Raw genomic sequence first — 19842 nt, forward strand, 5'->3', positions numbered from 1 at the left:
CATGAGGATTTGCGAGATTTTTTTCAGCGTGGAATTTAATCCTTTCATTCCATTTCATTGAAAAAAATGTCAATAGCTTGACCCATTCAAGTCACAGAGTACATACATGTATGTTGAGATAGTTCGTAAATGAGGGAAACTGTTGTTGTGAACATCCCTTGACGACAAAAGACATCCAATCTATTTCAAATGGGAGTGCTATTTAATGTCAGTGCCATACAAAGAGTTGAGCTATATTCATTTTAATAAACTGCTTATACTCACAAGGGCTGGGGGGTGCTGGAGCCTATCCCATCTAATTACAGGCACAAGGCATGGTAGATCCTGAACTGGGTCCTAACCAATTGCAGGGCACACATTCTTTTTTTCAATGCATTTTTTTTATTATTTAGTCTCATCTCGTCTTATTTTCTGAATCCCTTTAACCTCACTAGGGTCGCGGGGGGAGCTGGAGCCTATCCCAGTTGACTTCGGGCCAGAGGCGGGGGGCACCCTGAACTGGTGGCCAGCCAATCGCAGGGCACAAGGAGACGGACAACCGTTCACGCTCACACATACCTAGGGGCAATTTATTGTGCAATCAGTCTACCGTGCATGTCTTTGGAATGTGGGAGGAAACCAGAGTACCTGGAGAAAACTCACGCAGGCCCAGGGAGAACATGTAAATTCAACACAGGTGGACCTACCTGTATTTGAACCCAGCTCCCTCACTGTGAGACCGACGCACTAAACACTCAACCGCCGGGCCGCCTTCTTTTTATATTATTTGTTTTCATTAATTTTTTTTATTTTTAAAAACCCACGTTCCACACAAAAATTTAAAACATTTCTGCACAAGCTGTGAAAAATTGAGGTCATTCCAACGATAATTTTCAAAATTATTGGCTTACAAAATGAGGTCAAACATTTTGGAACACCATGTACGTCTATAATGTAAAAGTTTAGAAATGGATGCGCAACACACTTTTTGGACGTTAGATGGCGGGATGCATCTGATACACCATTAAGTACTAAAGAAGAAGTCTGTCATTACGATCTGGCAACCCTAAACACAATAGTCCAACCTCTTCGTTTTGGTTGTTCTTTGCCGAGCACATATCATAATTCCAATTAGGAGGACGATGACAACACCTGGTCGTACTCCAAGGAATTATATACTGACGTGAAGAATAGAAAAAGAAGAAAATTCAAAGATGAAAAAGGTGAAAATACCGCGGAGCCAGTGGGCTAACCTTATAGCTAGCTGTGACATTGCTAACTTTTGGAAGGAAAAAAAATCAAAACTAATATAAAAGTGTTTTTCTAGAAGAAGAAAAAATAATTAATGTGTAATTAAATGTTTAGTGTGGATAAGTGGAGTCGCAGCCTTTTCAATAAAGTTTGGAACTTTATGGCTTGTTCGCTAGACAGAGATGAATGATATTACTTAGTTAGGTATAATGAAATAACTGCCAATTCAATTCAGATGCCCTTAGAGTATTGTTATTTATTTTAATTGGCGCGTTCAATTTTCCTCCTCCAGGAGAAGCGAGTGACACCTGCTGAGTCCACCTGGCTCCCGGAGAGGAGAGGCGAGTTAGCTGGGCAACAAGGCGACCGCTCCAACTGCCCTCTCGACCACTCAAATCGTCTTGTGACCCTCCCAAACAAACACCCGAAGCAGTCCAGAGGGTAGGCATACCCAGAGCCTAGTAGAAAGAGCGTTGAAACAAAGTTTGATCTCGCCGTGTGGTGGTTACGTGGTTCATGTCGGCCTGCATAGTTCCATACACAAGAAGTGTTGCCATGTTAATACCATTACACGAAGTGGCGGTCCGTGAATTTCCTAGCGACGCCTTCAGCTGACAGAATCAAGTCAACCCTCAAAAACTATTTTATTGCTATAAAACCTCTACTGCAGCTACCGCTACGACACAAAACTCATCAATAATAACCTCATACAATTGAAATATTAATTAGGAATATAGGCATATTTTACACACCAAAAATCATTTTTACCTGTACATTATCCATCCTCCTTTTCTATCGCTGACTGAATCAATCCAACCCTCAAAAACAATTTTATGGCTATAAAACCTCTACTCCAGCTACTGCTGCGACACATAAAAAAAACATCAATAACCTCATGCAATTGAAATATTATTTAGGAATATAGCCATATTTTACTCACCAAAAATCCTTTTTACCTATACCCTATATCCATCCTCCTTTCTTTCCTCCTTTTCAATCGCCATCGAAGCTAAAGCTGAAAGTCGAGCCTGTCCTGTCGTATTTCTGGAATACGTTTTTATTCAAATACGTGCCGAAAATGTTTGTTCCCAATCGTGACAGGCTTGCTTGCTTTGGAATTGTCTGACCTTTCTTAATGATGTCCACCTTTTTTTTTCTTGAAAAGTGTGTCTGCAAACAAATCCATTTCTTCTCGCTTCCTTCAGCCATTGTGGGTTGACAAAACCTCTATTAAATCAACACAACAATATATTTGCTTGTGCAGCTCACTCCAGATACAGTTTGGTATCTCTGGCTAGTCCACTCTTATCACTAGTCAATCATGCATTATTTTAGAATGTGGGAGGATACCGGAGTACCCGACAGAAACCCACGTAGTGTCCAGGGAGAATATGCAAACTTCGCACAGATGGACGTGACCTGGATTCGAACCTAGTACCCCAGAGCTGTGAGGCTGAAGCGCTAACCACTGGCTCCACTGGGTCACCCTAGTAATTCATTCATTTCAAATTATTTATCATCAGTATTTTTTAATGTCCATTACAAAATAAGTGCAAGATAAGATGTAAAAGGGGGGAGGTAAAATATTGTCTTGCTGGCCTCAAGTTCGGGACCCATTTTTTTCTACAAAGATGATTAACATATTTCAGATACAAAAATCATAAATTCGAAATAACAGGGTTAACTTTCTTTTGCCATTGACGTGGCAGGCATCAAATCATCCCTCTTTTGCAAATCTGAACAAGTTTATAACAAATACACCAGTCCATTTGAACTGGGAGAGATGACAGTGAATGAACATACGGAACATCCCTCCCAGTCCAATGGATTGATTGTCTATCGCTGTCAATAGCAGTGAATGGGGTTAAAACATTATTGATTAATTCATAAATATTATTTCTGTCTTCATTTTATATGAAAGCAGGCAGTCGGGTGCAGGTCCTCCTGATCGCACCCATCCGTCAAACGTTCATGGTAGTGACTTGCCCTGGAGAGCAAAGGTGAGTCGTCGAAACACTTTGAAAAATTCCCTAAGAGCTGACAATTCAAATTCATTTCTACCTCCACAGAATAATGATCTCTGTGCGCAAAGAAGTACTGTGGGCAAAAACTCAGACGTAGAGAGAAAAGGTAATCCCAATGTTTTTGCTTTCTGTTTTATTGCATGCCAAATTGACCGTTTAACGCTTGAGAGAAGGTACAAAAGATGCTATTCTAGGGGCAAACGAGGAGTAAAAAAAATAATACGATGACAAGAATGAACTCGTAATATTATATGGAAAGAAATCTTAAAAGAATCGGGGAAAATGTTACAAGAAAAAAAAGTTGCATTATTTCGACAACAGTATAATTTGACGAACCTAGAGAATTTGGACGGGCGTCTTTATTTTATACAATTCCCTTCAAACCAAAATTTGCTCTAGTATTTCATCAATAAAATAATCAACTGAAAACATCACCATTTGCAAGGAGACAATTTTCAGCCTCACAAAAAGAAACAAACATTTTTTTTTAATTTACCTCAGGTCATGACATTTCCTCCTACCAAAAAAGGAAAGTTGGATCAACCTAACCCAATTTAACCCAAGTTAACATGTTTTATGTTTTTGCAATTTTTTTTCATAACATTTGCGTGAAATTGTGAAACTCCTCGGTATGAAGTAAGAAGAGAATTACATGCTGTCCTCAAATGATAACCATGGGTTAAATTGGCTCAAGGAATTTTTCAATAAGGCTACCCTGTTTGTGCAGAGGCATTTAAGAGGCATTTTAAATAATGCAGGGATGGGCAAACAATTCCACACAGTGGGTGGAGGTTTTCATTCCAACCTATAAAGAGGACACCTTTTCACAACTCTAGTGTCCTACAAGTGCAGTCAGGTGCTTCTTGTTTTATGCAGAAATCACATTGCTTAAAGTGCCTGTTGGATCGGTTGCAACAAAAAGTATTGCTATCTTTTTTTCGTCCAGATCTACTTTCAAGATTAAATGCTTCTTCTTGGTATTGGATTTTATCAAATAAATTTTCCAAAAAATACGACTACAGTGCGACTTCAGTCTTTTCCTTCTTTTTTGGACTGATTTATAATCCGTAAAATACGGCAGTGTTTCCCAACAATTGTGCTGCGGCACACTGGTGTGCCGTGAGCAATGGTCAGATGTGTCGCGAGGGAAAAAAAAGCAAATATAACAATATTTTTTGGAACAGTTGCTGTAACTAGCAATTGGTTCTCAGGTTTCCAAGGCTCCAGATCAGCGAGGGCATCTAAGCCACTTTATGCTGCAGATTTGACCCATTATGAGGTGAAAATGTCAGACTACCCGCAGCTGGATGGCGACTCTTTATGCACAACCGTTCCTGATCCTTGTCATGTTGAGAGCAACCCAGTGAGCCTTGTAAGCCATCCTGCTGTAACGTCATGGGCTGATGTGGCCTCTCAGGCGCCCATAAAAAATCTCCAGGAGAAGATGAGCAATGACTGTGTTCTGGTTTGTACCCTCAATTATGCATTATGAAACACCACTCAAATTACATTACATTTCATTAAATCGATGTGAAGCCAAGACCTCTTTTTGTGCTCTTGAACATATTTCTCTGAAATTTAAATGCCACTCTGTATTTGAGGCAACATTAAAATTATGCCAAAACAATATGTACAAATGATGAGCTGGATGTGAACTGAGTTTTAATTTCTAGCTACCTATAAATTATGATTTGTATCCCAAAAATCAAACCGAAGGTGAATGTCATACTAAAAAGTAGATAAGTGTAGTAGTCTTTTCTACTCGAAACTAGTCAAATATCGACTACAATTGACTAAAGTATAGTTACATTTCAATTCATTTCAGGAACTAAACATGTGTTGAATTCCAACACTGACTTTTAATCCATTAGTTGGTATTGACTGTGATTAATGTATTTTTTAATATGGCTTTTGTCTTTTAATGATTACTACTGAAGCTACTGTTTAAATAGATACATATCTGGGCTAGCAGTGAATGATTTAAAATGAACCCGAAATTAAAAATGCAGATTATTTAATCTTAGTAGTGGATGGGGTAGTTTCACTGCTCTCATCGGAATTTTGCCTCCTAACTAGTATAGGTATTTCATTCTGTGTTGTGGTAGAGCCATATGAATTTATCTCTCTTCCCAGACGGAGAAAACGGCCACACAGGAGCTGGAAGAAAATGAGGGAACTGCCGGGGGGAAGAAAAAGCGAAGGAAAAAGAAGAAGGGAAAAGAGGTGGTCCCGAGCACCACAGTAGAGCTGCAAGAGGCCAAGGTCCAGCAGGAACCGCCAAAATTTGAGGTGGATATCGTTTTAAATCGATTGCCTTTTTGGGCCTGGTGGGTTAAAATATTTGTCGGCCACACCTTTGGGGTCTTGGGTTCAAATCCAGGTCACGTCCACTTGTGTGGAGTTTGCATATTCTCCCTGGGCCTGCGTGGGGGATAATGCGGCCCAGAAAATGAGATGAGATGTGAATTTTTGTCCAAATTTGCTCCAGGATGAAGAAGAGTTTCCTGGTTTGGCTCCAGCTGGAAATCTGGCTGAACAATTGACAAGCTGCATGAAGAACGAAAGAGGCAATAAAGTGAGGTCCAAGAAAATATTCTGTCATGTTCTATCTTCAATTTTGTGATGGGGCAAAACAAGTTTTGTCTTTTGAAGGAAAAGCATCAAGATGAAATGGAAACAAGCATAGGAAAGAACCATGCTAAGACACCACTTCCTGAGGCGGCAATGAAAGGACAGGTAAAAGAGGATTTTCTTCTCTCACATTAAAAAGAGCTGTTTGTCGAAATCTTAAAAAATGTTACCTTAAAGCTTGAAAAAATTGAGCTTTTGGAACACTATTATTCGCATTTACTCAGTGCCCGAATACACACAAAAATTTGGAACGCTATGGGTTAACTGAATTCATTTTGTTACATTTGAGGGGGGAAAAACAAACAAACAAAAAACCTACTGTGTTCCATTTAAAATGGTTAGGTTTTGGTTGCAGTGCTACTTAAGGCATTTATTATTTGTGGAAACTCAGTCTGGTAATTAAAAAATAAAGTGATTAGCTGTCATATTTGTTGTTCTATGTGCATCTACATAAGAAGCCCTTGGGTTCAATTGGGGAGAAAGAAGTAGTGGCTTACAGTTTAAAAATGATTGTAATTTGGGAACTGTGAATACAAATTTTAAACAAATATAACCCTTTTGAGAATCAGTGAAAATAATGTTGAGATAAATGCATAGAAAAATAAGGAAAACATTTACTAAGGGGGGAAGAATTTCGGAGATAAAAAGTTTTGGGCACTTGTAAGCCAATGAATCAATGTAAATAAGTATTCTTGACATTTGAATAACACTCAGAGAAACGAGAAGACATCCGGTAAGAAAAGCAAAGCTCTGGTGCAGCTGGACATTGGCAACATGCTGTCAGCTCTGGAAAACACGCAACATTCTCAAAAAATCAACCAGACCGTCTTCTCAGGTGCGTAGTCAATCACCCGAGTCGCTTTCCGTGGTGAATGTCAATTTTTTCATCTAGTTGGTGGAGGACTCCCTATCATCCACAAGCAAATGGCAGCCCAGAAGAAGGTCCACAAGCAGCAGGATAAAATCGCTCACAATCCATTGGACTCCACAAGCCCCCTGGTCAAGAAAGGCAAGCAAAGGGAGCTTCCAAAAACCAAGAAACCCACTGCTCTCAAAAAGGTTTGACGCCATAATAGGATTACTGTCCTCCATTGGTGGAATATACGCTTAAATTTCCCTTCTTAAGGTCATCCTCAAAGAAAGGGAGGAAAGGAAGCAGCAACGTTTACTGGAGGAGACGGCCACGATGCCACAAAATCATCCCACGGATAACGCCAATTTGACAAGTCAGTGTCATCTTTTCAGGATCAATCAGCTCAAATAGATTACAGTATTTACTCACATATACAGTTGTGGTCAAAAGTTTACATACTCTTGTGAAGAACTCAATGTCATGGCTCTCTTGAGTTTCCAGTTACTTCTACAACTATTTTTCTCTGATAGTGATTGGAACAGATACTTCCTTGTCACAAAAACATTCATGAAGTTTGGTTCTTTTATGACTTTATTATGGGTTAACAAAAAAAGTGATCAAATCTGCTGGGTCAAAAATATACATCGTTCATGTATGCATAAAAGATATGTAATAAAATAATACAAATTATTTATGAAGCCATTAAAATGAGGTGACACTCTAGCCTAATCTGCATATTTTCTCCCAGATGAGGATGCCGGTGCTGTTTTGGGAAGTGACAACCATCAGGAAACTCAAATGGCCGGCGAGGGCAACAAAGAGGCTGACAAAGCGCTGCTTGCCGAGAAGCAGGACTTTTCTGAGAAGCAGGACTTTTCTGAGAAGCAGGATCTTTCTGTCTCGGCTCCAGCTCGACCCAAAATTCACAGCAGGAAGTTCAGAGAGTAAGAAGAGACCTGCAATGCAGTTTATCCGCAGCAATTATTGATGATGTACTTCAACTCTGAACTCGTTTTAGGTATTGCAGCCAGATGCTAAGCAAAGACGTTGACCAGTGCGTGACGTCGCTGCTGAAGGAGCTTGTCCGATTTCAGGACCGCCTCTACCAGAAGGACCCTATGAAGGCCCGCATAAAGCGTCGTGTGGTTATGGGCCTGAGGGAGGTCCTCAAGAATCTCAAGCTTCACAAGGTCAAGTGTGTCATCATCTCACCCAACTGTGAACGCGTTCAGGCCAAAGGTAGAACTGGCAGTCAAACTGGAGTTTCGTGTCTCTTATTGCACGTATTTCTGGTGATTTCAGGAGGTCTTGACGAAGCACTCCGCACCATCATCGACACATGCCGTGAACAGGAAGTGCCGTTCGTCTTTGCGCTCTCCCGCAAGGCCCTGGGGCGCTGCCTCAACAAGATGGTGCCTGTGACCCTGGTGGGGATTTTTAACTACGATGGAGCGCAGGTCAGTGACAGTGGGACATTTACAGCCTTTAGTTTGGCTCCGAAAATCACGTCAAAATGACGCCTGTGTTTGGAATGGAGAGCAAAAGCAAATTAGAAAACAGTCCGTTAACGAAATTTTAACTTAATTACACCAAATGAGTAAAGAGGGTTGACCCAGTGTTTTTTTTTTTTTTTTTTAGGTTTTCTTTAGCCGATCATGATAACGGTGATAACGCGTGAATCACCATTTGGACGTTTCCATGTTTTAAATGTTTTGTGATCATTACTTTTTGGACTGCACAGGACTTCTTCCACCAGATGATCGAGTTAACATCCGAGGCCAGGAGGGCGTACGAGGAAATGCTGGCTAGCATTGAGCCAGCTATCGAGGACACTGAAGTCTCTTTGGAATGTAGCTCCTTTGCCGCCGAGGAGCCAGAATACTGTACGTACTGTAAAACAAGCTTAAATCTAAAGAAATGTGTTTCAGTACTTTGATTTGAGGCTGGGCGATGTGGCAAAAAAGTAATTTAGTTAAAGCTTTGAATCACACATGAAGTAGAGCACCAACAAGAATCGACAATGAAATTTTGTATCTGTGTATGACATATGGTTGCTAAAGTATCGTTAATCAGTATTTGTTTTTGCTTAACCACAGGTCATCAGAAATATTTTGACATTGACGAATGGAAAATGCACTATTCATGATCGTAATTAATGATATTTGGCTGGCAGCAAAATAAGGAAGGTTTTTCAATGTTTTGTTTTTTTTTTAACTGGTAGTTTTAGAAAATTTGCGAAGAAAAAAAATGGAATCATTAAAACTTTGATTCACATAAGACAGGGTTGTTATAAGTACAGAAGAATAACTCATTGGTTGCCATTTATAGCAATAGACATCTAACCTATTTGCAGTGGAAGGGTTGTCAGAAAATAAACTAATTTGATGCCATCCCGTCCACTTCCTCTACCACTAACCATAATTTAAAAAGTTTGAATTTTTAAGAACCACATGACTTGACGTCCATCCAAAATAACATTTTTTTTTAAAACTATGTAGAATTGAAAATGTTTGAGTATTGCTCGCCTCCCAATATCAAATTGCAAATATTAGTATTAGTTTCCGCCCACATTCCCAAAACATGCATGGTAGGCTGGTTCAACACTCTAAATTGCCCCTAGTTATCGGTGTAAGCATAAATGGTTGTTTGTGCGATTGGCTGGCCACTAATTCAGTGTGTCCCCTGCCTAGTGCCCTCAGGTAGCTGGGGTAGGCTCCAGCACCCCTGACCCTTCTTGTGAAAATAAGCGGTAAAGATAATGCATGAATAACCCACTGTGTTAAGTTATATTTCTTGTCTATGAATGTTGCAAAAGCCCTTGAGTGAATGTTTTCGCTAAGTGATGATGATTTTCGTAAGCGATTGTATCAGATTTCGGAGAATTTTTTTGGGCTATTTTAATGCGCAGTAGTTGTAACTTTCATTGTGTTTGCTTCTGCGTATCGTTGTTAAAAATGCTACGGCTAATGACAGAGAATGATTTTTTAAACCCTGATTTTAAAATCGCCCAGCCCTATTCAGATATCCAAATTACTCTATTGCAGTCAATGGCTAAAATTGTGTTAAAATTTTATCTCCTAGGCAAGTTGTGGAAGAAACTAATCGAGGATGAGTCCGACTACATGTCACTGAACTTTGAAGAATGGTCACCTGGATGTAACGATGAAAACGAGGTGTGCTGACAGCGGCGACTGCGCGTTAAGCTGAAAAGATACCAGAACCGTTCGCCATTATCTTGAATTCTTAGGATATGAAGAGTTGTCTTGGAAGCACGTTCAGATTTTCAAATCTACAACCTTACGCTAGAAAACAATCTTAATTCTTAGAACATGTCCTTTCAAGTCAAATAACAAGAATTTATTTTTTGATGTGAGTTCTCACAAATCAGTAACTTTGACTTAGCCCTTCTCGACTAGTCACAATTCCAATCTGGGCAATAACACTTATTTTTTCCTAATGTGTTTTGATCTTTCTATCATTGTTTTGTGTTAATAAGTGTTTTTTACATTAACATGATTTTGCCTTGATTGGACCAAGCCACTGAATGGCATTGTTTTTCCCTGAAGTGACTGCAACATTTTTATTTATTACTTGTTTAAAATGAAGAAGTTTCATCTGTGGATAAGAGAGTTATTTTCAATTAATCCTAATGATAAAAAATAGGTTTTGGGATGAGTTTGTATTCCTTATATTGTTCACATAAATGAATCAGCAACAAATTTCTTGGTTCCTCAAAGTTGAACCTCTCCAAACTTTGCCAGCATGCCACTCAGGATGACCAACAACATCCCCCTTAAAATCTATTTTCTACTGGAGAACAGGGACTTTAGTCTGGTACACAGCTTCATGAGATGACACCCCCTTTACCCTTTTAAACCGCTGTTAGACAGTGGTCTCCAAACGGGTCCTCAAAGACTGCTGTCGGTTCTGGTTTTCATTCCAACCGATCCAGCACAGACAATTAAATCATAAAAAATAAAAAAAATCCGCACTCGGCTGCAGTCAACTTATAACACTTGTAAGAAACCAAATTCTTGAAAAGATATCTTGTTTGGTTGGAATGAAATCCTGCAGCCACGGCTTCGCAAATGGCATCAACTGTCTGGAACTGATGGCCATTTTAATTCACTTTCTTTGGCATACATCCTCAAATGTTCCTTATGTGATTTAAATCATGGGAACATGCGGGGTGGTCCAAATGATATATGTTATTTTACTTGAAGAAGTCCTTGGTCAAATTTCCATTTGGAAAATCGGCATTTGAAGCCCGGCGTACTCGTTCACCTGCCTCTGGCCGCCAGGTACGCCGGGAAAGACAAGCCTATCAGTGAACGGTAGACTGGATGTGACGGATACTGTTGTCCAGATTTGCAGATCGCTGTTCAACCGGAGTCGGTGTCACTGCTCTGTGGCCACAACCTGCACCTCAGCTGCCTTGCCATTGGCCGATCGCCACTGCGCTATCAGTGGTTCAAGGGAAAGAAGGAGGTGAGCTCTTTGGAAAAATAAGGATCTTTCCTGCCTTATTTTCAACATGTTACTGAATAATAATATTATAAATAATAATTATAATAATAATTATATATATATATACACATACATATACAATTATTTATGAATATATTTATTCATGTATTTATTTATTAACTTATTACCTATCTATTTATGTCTAAAATGCCTTTCCTATTTCTGTATCCTCACCCTCTTGCTACTGCGACAACAAAATTTCCCGAATACGGGATGAATAAAGTCATCCAATCTAATCCAATCCATGCGTCGGTCCACGGTAAGAAAAAAACGTGTGGCCCACTGGTTTAGTACATTGTCGGGTCCAGGATATGTGTATCTTAATGACTTTGTGTTATTGGTTTTGGTAAAATGAAAAAAAAAACTGACTAATACGTTTAGTAATACCACAAACATGAAAGGGGGTGTGGGGGGTTTATAATTGCAGATTATGGCTACTATAACGCAGTATCTACCTTCAGGAGTTATAATTTTAGCCACCATAAACACACTGACCCTTCATCAAATTTATTGACCTCTAGGACCCCATTAAAAGCAATAAACGAGATGCCAAAACTGTACATTTGGCACAGTGTCCAAATTGTTCCCAATAGTAGTACTCCATGCTTACATAAATAACTAATAGTTAACCCAATTACCCTGTCCCATTAATGTGGACCCTTCAATTAGTAATTGACTGTGTTATATGAAAATATATTCTTTAAAAAAAAACACCACCAAACATAAATACATGCAAAGCATTTTTCATTTATTGTGGATTTTCCCCTCCTTCGACAAGGTTTTCGAATTCCTCCCCAAACGCTGACACATGGGGGTCCTCCGGGGGTCGCCGGAGAAGGAAGCGCACCAGAAGGCGGATGGTGTCATCATTGAGGCCGAGCACGCGGTCCTCGTCTACCCCGTCATAGAGGCATACGCTCTCGGTGCCCCACAGGAGGTTCTTGCGGGGGTTGTCGATGTCAGTGCGTGCGCACAACGCCAGCGTGTTCAGCTGGTAGCAGAAGAAGGAGAAGAAGCGACCATCGCTGATCACCGCCTGAGACACGAAGCCTCGGTTCACGTCCCCGTGGTTCCAAAAACCTAAAAGGAAACAAGTAGCAAATATTTATGCAGTGAAATTTTAACATTCTTCTAATAGACGCCATTGACAGCGGTGGACTTCAAACTACCACTTCTAGTCAAAGTCGAGTTCAAATCTACTCGCAAATCTAATAATCTAGTCGGCATCACTTTAATGAAAGCCCATGACGACAACTCTGACTAAAAACAATTTTTAAACTAAATACTGAAATATTAAAAATATGCAATCTTTGTCAAATATAGAACTTTTTTTTAATGAAAAATATTATTTTTAAAAATGAAAAAAAATTCTCACCATAGTTGTTATGCATAACTAACTCATTCAGTGCCAAATACGTACAAACAATGTGGTTAATGATCAACTGCTCACAACTACAGAATGAAGAAAAATAAATATAAATAACCTATTTTAAGAAAGATGGGAATGTAGTTCTGTGTTCGTTTGGTCAAAAAAAAAAAATATATTTTCTGGCACTTAAACTTGAAACACGTTTTGTAACGAGTTAAATACAAATCTTTGAAAAATACAACAGTCGTTGAACTGATTCAAAAATAATTAGCATCTACTTGAAATTAAGTTAAATACATTCAAATGTTTTTTTTTAATACGGACATTAAGATCAAAGATGAAATCCTAAGTAATTTTTTTGTGTTTTGTCAATTAGAATTTTTTTTCAATAACTATATTTTCCTGTATTTGTTTTTGTTGAATTTCTCATGATTTAATTTTTAAAATAATTTTAAATGAAATATCATTGGAATAATATTTGTTGTTATTTAATGCACAATTTAGCAGTTAGAATTTTTTTTTTAAATTACATTTTCTATATTTTGAATTTTATTATGTTCATGTTCTATCCCCCGGTGCAGTGGTTCTTCCACATGACTTTGCTTTTTGATGTAGATATGTTGAATGTAAATTATGACATTTTATTTTCGTGATAGGCTGGTTGGACAGTAAATTGGCCCTCGGTATCACCGAGTGTGAATGGTTGTCCTTCTTTTTTTCCTTGTGCCCTCAGATTGGCTTACTGGATGTGCCCCCACCTGGAGCCCCTGATCCTTGTGAGGATAGGCGGTATGGAAAATTGTTAAATGAATTTACAGTAATTAAGAGAATACTTTTTAAATGGACAATTGTCAGTTAAGCATTTAAACAATGTCCATCCTTTAAACATTACTCAGTTTAAAAAAAAAAGGATTATCTTAAATGTTGAAAAATATTTTGAATAAATTATACAATTCTTTTTCAATTCTTTTTATTTAATTCTGTAAAAAAATACATTTTTATTTTTAAAATGCATCCATTTTAAATATTTGAATAAATTATAAAATTATTTTTCAATTCTTTTTTTTTATTTTGTAAAAAAAGACATTTTTTAAATGCATTCATTTTAAATATTTGAATAAATTATAAAATTATTTTTCAATTTTTTTTTTTAATTCTGTAAAAAAAATAAAAAAAAAATTAATCAATTTCAGAAAATGGTGTTTAGCCACATTGTTTGTGTGGGTTTCCTCCCACAATCCAATGACATACATGGCATGCTGATTGGGCACTCTAAATTGCCCATAAGTACGAGTATGAGCGTGAATGGTTGTTTATCTCCTTATGCCCTGCAATTGGCTGGCCACCAATTCAGGGTATCCCCCGCCTCTGGCCCGGAATCAGCTGGGATAGGCTCCAGCACCCCACGCAACCTTAATGAGGATAAAGCGATTCATAAATTGAGATGAGAAATGTAGTGTGTGTGTGCAACCTTGATAGGAGGCTTGTGCGGCGGTCCAAGCAAAAAGGCTGGCGATGGCGTTGGCCCGGAGGAACACCTCCACCTGGTCCGACTGCTGACGCCTGGCCATGCGATCCCTATGGTAACGGTCAGGCACCAGATGGAACTGCGTGTGACCGAAGCGCGCTGGATCCGGGAATTTGCTGCCTGTTGGACGACGACCCGCTCGTGAATGTGACTACTGGCGAGAAGGTCGTGAGATAAGCAAGAGGTCACCTGTGAATATGTTGTTTGTGTACTGCCGCTTGAACAGCGGCAACATTCTGGGTGTATACGAAAGGTCTGGAACCTCAGCACTGTGGGAGTCCTCCATCGGGACCACCTAGGAAAAGGCACGGGGTTAGTTAGTTCTACAATAATGACATTTGAGTAGGGGGGGCTTCAAACCTGAGGCAGTTGTTGCATTACTCGAAGCTGACACAGTGGCTGATCATCTATTTGGAACCTGGTGGGCTCCAGGTGCCGCTTCCTGTGGCCCCTCTGGATGATTCTCTCTCCTCTTCTCCAGTAAAAGCCCACCTGAGGACCCAAGTCTGACACCAACAACAAACAAAAAGGTAGGCACAAAGAAATGTCACGTTCACGGACAGTACAGAGAAGACATACCCAAGCTGGAGTACTGGAGCATTGGGTTGTATTTGGCCAAGTAGTATGTCAACGATTTGATTAAGTTCCTCAGGAAGGGACCCTCGTTGAGTTCCTGATGCTTGTACAAGAACGGCTTTCGTTTTATCAGGTGGCTGTGCTCTTGTAGAATAACGCAAGTAACTAAGGAACGGATATCCTCGAACGCATCGTCCCCAATGCCGAGGTCAGATGAAGCGGCGCCCTTCTCCTGCTCTCCAGCGGCGTTTGTGGCGGCTCGTGCCGGGTCAAGTTGCTCGGGCAAGCCGGGGATGTAGGCGGTCTTGGTGAAGTGCTGGTACCATTTGTCCGCGTTGCGCGAAAACGTCTGTGGGTAGATGATGTACTTTTTTCGCTGTATGCGAGTGAGGAGCCGGAGTTTATCCTGCACCGGGGACGACTTGATCTGTTTGACATATTCCTCTACCTGACGCGCCCGAGCCGATTTGCTTTTAGCCGTGAGAGAGGCCTTAATTGGGGGATAGACGGCTTCTTTGGTCACCGCTGCTGCCGCCTCGGTGTGAGCAAGCTTGTAGTTTGTAAGCAGGTTCTGTGGGAAGCGAAAGGGCAGCCTTGCGCGGGCCGCCATGTTGTTACTTCTTCTTTGATTCAGTCACTGCTCGATAGCGCCCCCAAATGTTCAATACATTTTTTTACGTCCGATAAAAATAAGCACATTTTCTCAAATTACTTTAGTAATGTTATTATTAGAAATGAATGCTATACATTAACAGTTGGTGATATTGACTCACTCCGATATGATCTTGTAGTGCAATGCCAGATTTGCTTCATTTATTTTATCTTAAATGTCGTATATTTACACTTTTGTGCACATTATAATTTGACAAACTAGGATTCTTTTCGGGAAAAAATATTAAAATATTAATCCTAACATTTTTTATTTATCCCTAAAAGCGCAGACTATCGTTTCTGTTGCCGCTTAGTGCTTGGTAGAGGAGTTATCATATTTACAAGGTTCTTGAATGCAACACGTAGGAGTACTAACTAGCCACACACTTTCCCAAGTATAGAGGTTTTAGGTGTCGACACTGCGCTCTTTTTAGGGAGTAACGAAGATAATGGCTTTATCGGCCATGTTTTACAGTCATTTTCTTCGAACGTGTTTGATACGAAGACGATCGGTGGCCCAGCTTGGTTGTTTGCATCTTGATTCTGGAGTCCAGGTAGTTTCTACCTTTCACTTTATAGTTTATCCGGACTTTTTTAAATGGTCAAGCACTGTGGATAACCTTTGTGTGTGTGTTTTTGTGGGGGAGAAAATGAACGAGTGCGTGTTTCTATCCCCCTGCTTCTTCTATGTTTATGTTACAGCCATTTGCTCAGCGGCAGCTATGTACCGGAAGTGACGAAGTACGCCTAGCAGAGGATGCCAGTAAGAAACATGGCCGCCCACCTGCCACTATCTTCTCCAAAGTGATTGACAAAAGTCTTCCTGCAGATATAATTTACGAGGATGAAAGGGTAATTCTGTGTTGAATCATAAATGATTAAAATTGGCTATAGTTTAGTTACTTTGTCCCCTCCCTCAGTGTTTGGTTTTCAGGGACATTAGCCCTCAGGCGCCTGTCCATTTCCTGGTTATTCCCAAAAAGCCCATTCCCAGAATAAGTGAAGCCAAAGATGAGGATGCTGAGGTGAGATGTTGGCTTCATACTCTTATCTAGCAGCGTGTAATTAAAAAAATATAATAACATATGGGCCATTTTATATAAAAGTATTCATGAAACAATAAAAATCAGTGCATTTTGTGTTATTTGGTGAAAACCTATAGAACAGTTAGTTAGTTTTGCCAACTAATTTTAATTTTAAATTAACAGGCTCACTTGCCGCTAATCTATTAATGCTGCCACCTTAAAAAATCCAGTATAAACAGAAGCAGCTCAATAGATTTGTTTTGCGCAAATGTAAAGATATTTTTTTACTAAAACTTTTGAGTGGTTTTGGCTTTTAAGACTGCTGTATATTGACTTAGTGTAAATTTATTTTTATTAAATTGATTAACATAAGAAAAAATCGGGCGGCTCGGTGGATGACTGGTTAGTGTGTTGGCCTCACAGTGCCTCACCTCGGTTCAAATCCAGGTCGGTCCACCTTTGTGGAATTTCCATGTTCTCCCTGGGCCTGCGTGCGTTTTCTACGGGTAGCCTGGTTTCCTCCCACAGTCCAAAGACATGCATGGTAGGCTGATTGGACACTCTAAATTGCCTCTAGGTATGAGTATGAGCGTGAATGGTTGTTTTTCTTCACTTGCCCTGCGATTGGCGGGTCACCAATTCAAGGTGTCCCCTGTCTTTGGCCCAAAGTTAGCTGGGATAAGTTTCAGCACGCCCCATGACCCTAGTGAGGTTAGAGTGGTTCAAAAAAATGAGACAAGATGAGATTAGAATTTATTATGTTGGTATTGTTATGTTATTTTCAGATTGTCTTCACCCATTATTCATGGAGTGTTGGCTACCTATTGGGTGGAGATATGGACATCTAGTGGCTAATTAATGGTATTACTATTGTATGTCTGGCCAAAATATACATTTTAGAAACAGCTCGTTTTAGTGAACATATAGATGCGTAAAATGTCATAGAAGATTTTCTGTTGTTCTGGCTGTCTATATCATATTGTACATCAGTGCTCCTATACCAAATGAAAAAAACAACAAAGAAATACAGTAATTTCTTCTGCTCTGTACAGGTCTTAGGGCATTTACTGGTAGTGGCCAAGAATGTGGCTAAGCAGGAAGCACTTACAGAAGGCTATCGAGTGGGTGAGTTACTTATTTAAGTTCAATTGTGTTCATAGCGTTTATGAACTATCATGTTGTCCGCAGTCATCAACGATGGCAAACATGGTGCACAGTCCGTTTACCACCTTCATCTCCACGTGTTGGGAGGCAGACAGATGACTTGGCCACCAGGTTGAATCAATTCATTAATGCGTGCATATTGTATAAATGTTACTTCCACTAGTTGACAAAGCACTATGTGAGTATGTTTTTTCCTCCTTGTGTCTGTTAAATAAATGTAAAAAAAAACAGTGAACGTGTTTTATTTTTCCAGTTCAAATATGAATACAGCGTCGTTTCTTACATTTGGGGGGGGGGGGGGGGGGGGGCTTGTTTACTGCTGTGACCTGTAATGGAATTGGCAGGGATGAGCGTCCTTGACAATGATTTGCACACAACCTTATGTTGGGTCATATGTGGTGTGATTCGCTCATGGATAAGGTTACTGTGTGTCGCTGGAATCAAGTTTGAACTCTTTAACTATGAGCACCAGGCGGGTGAAACCCTTATTCGGGGACATCAGCCAATCGCACTGCATGTTTTTTGGAATGTAGGCGGAAACTGGAGTCACCCACACGAAATAACTTTCCCCAACACGACAAGAGCTGCCACAAGTAGTTATTATTATTATTATTATGGTACATGATATTTACTGTTTGATTGCACTAAACGTTTTTTTGCTGAAAATGCACATTGAGGATTTGATTGTTCCAATCATGCGGCGTCATATTTTCCCCTGCTGTGAAGTACCGTATTTACTCCCAAATAAGCCGCCCTGCGTATAACTTGCGCCCTTAAAATTGCTTTAAAATTGTCCAATTTTACAATTTTTCGCGTCTAAGCCGCCCCCTGATTCACATTTTTCACCTCCATATTGATGGTTTTAATAGGAATACAAATGTGTTACTTTGAAGGGAAAATCTCAAGAAAAAATCATCACGTCCTATTTCTGAGATACTGTATGAATCAAAAGCACATTATTAGGGTCAATATTATAAGGAAGTTAGTAATTCATCCAATAATGGTTGTTTTATTACGGCAAAATAACCAACAAATAGTACATGTCACTTTACCGACATGTAACAGTGAAAGTGAGTCAAGCAAGTCTTTTGTGCATATAAGTCATACCATTGATTCTTTTGTTAGAAATACGGCTTATATTTGAGAAAATGCGGTACATACACTTTTGGTGCATTCACTGAAAGACCCTCCCACTTTAAATAGACTGGACATTTTGTGCGTCCACTGGCAGTCAATTAGTTAACAGCACTGAAGGAACATACTATATCAGGGGTGTCAAACTCCCTTTGGTCTGCGGGCCGAATACAACTTAATTTGAGATCAGGCGGGCCGGACCAGTAAGCTCATTGCAAAATTACATAGAACTAACAATAAGCCCACTTTTTTCCTTTGTATTAGTCACTACTACTACTAATTAGTGTAAAAAAATGAGTAAATTATCAAAATGTTCATGAACAGAATTTTCCTTTTACATTATGAACAATATTTTATGAACAAGAGAATAACATAAGAACATAAATAAATGTCAATTCATGTTGTCTGCACGTACTAAAACGCCGCGCCCCCTAGCGGATAATACAAGAACTATAACTTTTCAAGAAAATTCGTTTTTTTTTTTTTTTTTACAATGCAGCTTTCTTCCCTGGGCCGTACCAAACCACCAGACGGGCCGGATCCGGCCAGCGGGCCGTATGTTTGACCACCGTCATGATATAGTAACTATATCATGACATAAATAATAGTAATATGAAATAAAAAAGGGTCAGTGATTTTGTATGACTTCAAAATAAAGCTAAAATGATTCAAATAAGATGAAATTAAAGTAAATAAAGCAAATGAATGAATCATTAAAAATGGGGTAAAGATCAAATGAAGGGTAAACATCATGTCAGTAGTATCAACATCTGTCAGTGGGTGAACACAAACAAGTCTGCTGACGGGTCTTTGTCACCTTGTCGAGTTGCGACCTAGATCTTTTTAACAGGGCGTCGTGACCAGGCGGAGCCAGCTGACGGCACATCCCGGACACTGGTTTTCTATTGGCTGATGGCCCTCTTCTTCCTCATGAAGCAAACTGACCTTCTTCAGGACTTTCAGGGCCTTCCTGCTGGAGGTAAGATGGCTCATTGATACATTTTCCATTTGGATGACCTATGCAAGTATATAAGTGTTATTTGTAAATATACTACCTAATTTGGATTTATTACCTCATTCATCAGTCGTTTTTTTTTAAAACTACAGAAATCAGTGAATTTGTGTCCCCA

At 39.5% G+C, this 19842-nt stretch overlaps 3 protein-coding genes across 6 annotated transcripts; 2 read left to right on the forward strand and 1 right to left on the reverse strand.

Moving 5' to 3' along the window:
• The first annotated feature begins 947 nt into the window (after window positions 1-947).
• Window positions 948-10410, forward strand: LOC144195000 (selenocysteine insertion sequence-binding protein 2-like). Of its 3 annotated transcripts, none has more exons than XM_077714303.1 (16): window positions 948-1202; window positions 1523-1671; window positions 3152-3230; window positions 3300-3360; window positions 4517-4719; window positions 5388-5543; window positions 5743-5829; window positions 5907-5990; window positions 6600-6720; window positions 6778-6944; window positions 7012-7111; window positions 7487-7682; window positions 7757-7977; window positions 8041-8195; window positions 8480-8621; window positions 9820-10410. In XM_077714303.1, exons 1-16 carry the CDS (start codon window positions 1194-1196, stop codon window positions 9918-9920), a joined length of 2031 nt encoding a protein of 676 aa, XP_077570429.1. In that variant the 5' UTR covers window positions 948-1193; the 3' UTR covers window positions 9921-10410. The 3 variants fall into 3 exon arrangements, with proteins under 3 accessions (XP_077570429.1, XP_077570426.1, XP_077570428.1); XM_077714300.1 differs by having other exon boundaries at window positions 952-1202; window positions 4466-4719; XM_077714302.1 differs by having other exon boundaries at window positions 1003-1202; window positions 3155-3230; window positions 4466-4719.
• A 1582-nt stretch (window positions 10411-11992) lies between these two features.
• On the reverse strand, window positions 11993-15393 carry mrps30 (mitochondrial ribosomal protein S30). The gene is made up of 5 exons (XM_077715694.1): window positions 14742-15393; window positions 14523-14668; window positions 14352-14457; window positions 14106-14282; window positions 11993-12345 (listed from the first exon to the last, which is right to left on the reverse strand). Exons 1-5 carry the CDS (start codon window positions 15346-15348, stop codon window positions 12014-12016), a joined length of 1368 nt encoding a protein of 455 aa, XP_077571820.1. The 5' UTR covers window positions 15349-15393; the 3' UTR covers window positions 11993-12013.
• A 280-nt stretch (window positions 15394-15673) lies between these two features.
• hint2 (histidine triad nucleotide binding protein 2) lies at window positions 15674-17798 on the forward strand. Of its 2 annotated transcripts, none has more exons than XM_077715696.1 (5): window positions 15674-15943; window positions 16092-16241; window positions 16310-16414; window positions 17467-17535; window positions 17603-17798. In XM_077715696.1, exons 1-5 carry the CDS (start codon window positions 15839-15841, stop codon window positions 17675-17677), a joined length of 504 nt encoding a protein of 167 aa, XP_077571822.1. In that variant the 5' UTR covers window positions 15674-15838; the 3' UTR covers window positions 17678-17798. The 2 variants fall into 2 exon arrangements, with proteins under 2 accessions (XP_077571822.1, XP_077571821.1); XM_077715695.1 differs by having other exon boundaries at window positions 15678-15943; window positions 17467-17539; window positions 17603-17796.
• The last annotated feature ends 2044 nt before the right edge of the window (window positions 17799-19842 follow it).

The sequence above is a fragment of the Stigmatopora nigra genome, chromosome 4 (genome assembly GCF_051989575.1).
Source record: "Stigmatopora nigra isolate UIUO_SnigA chromosome 4, RoL_Snig_1.1, whole genome shotgun sequence".
NCBI classification, from domain to species: Eukaryota; Metazoa; Chordata; class Actinopteri; order Syngnathiformes; family Syngnathidae; genus Stigmatopora; species Stigmatopora nigra.

What these genes read in the sequence shown, in the direction of transcription:
- mrps30 (XM_077715694.1), bottom strand. Translation starts at nt 15,348, where the DNA reads ATGGCGGCCCGCGCAAGGCTGCCCTTTCGCTTCCCACAGAACCTGCTT. An exon ending in TAATGCAACAACTGCCTCAG is followed by an intron (nt 14,458 to 14,522) that starts GTTTGAAGCCCC and finishes GCCTTTTCCTAG; the next exon opens with GTGGTCCCGATGGAGGACTC. An exon ending in CACAAACAACATATTCACAG is followed by an intron (nt 14,283 to 14,351) that starts GTGACCTCTTGC and finishes GTCGTCCAACAG; the next exon opens with GCAGCAAATTCCCGGATCCA.
- LOC144195000 (XM_077714300.1), top strand. An exon ending in AGGAACCGCCAAAATTTGAG is followed by an intron (nt 5,544 to 5,742) that starts GTGGATATCGTT and finishes AATTTGCTCCAG; the next exon opens with GATGAAGAAGAGTTTCCTGG. An exon ending in GGATAACGCCAATTTGACAA is followed by an intron (nt 7,112 to 7,486) that starts GTCAGTGTCATC and finishes ATTTTCTCCCAG; the next exon opens with ATGAGGATGCCGGTGCTGTT.
- hint2 (XM_077715695.1), top strand. Translation starts at nt 15,839, where the DNA reads ATGGCTTTATCGGCCATGTTTTACAGTCATTTTCTTCGAACGTGTTTG. An exon ending in ATCTTGATTCTGGAGTCCAG is followed by an intron (nt 15,944 to 16,091) that starts GTAGTTTCTACC and finishes TTTATGTTACAG; the next exon opens with CCATTTGCTCAGCGGCAGCT. An exon ending in TACAGAAGGCTATCGAGTGG is followed by an intron (nt 17,540 to 17,602) that starts GTGAGTTACTTA and finishes TGTTGTCCGCAG; the next exon opens with TCATCAACGATGGCAAACAT.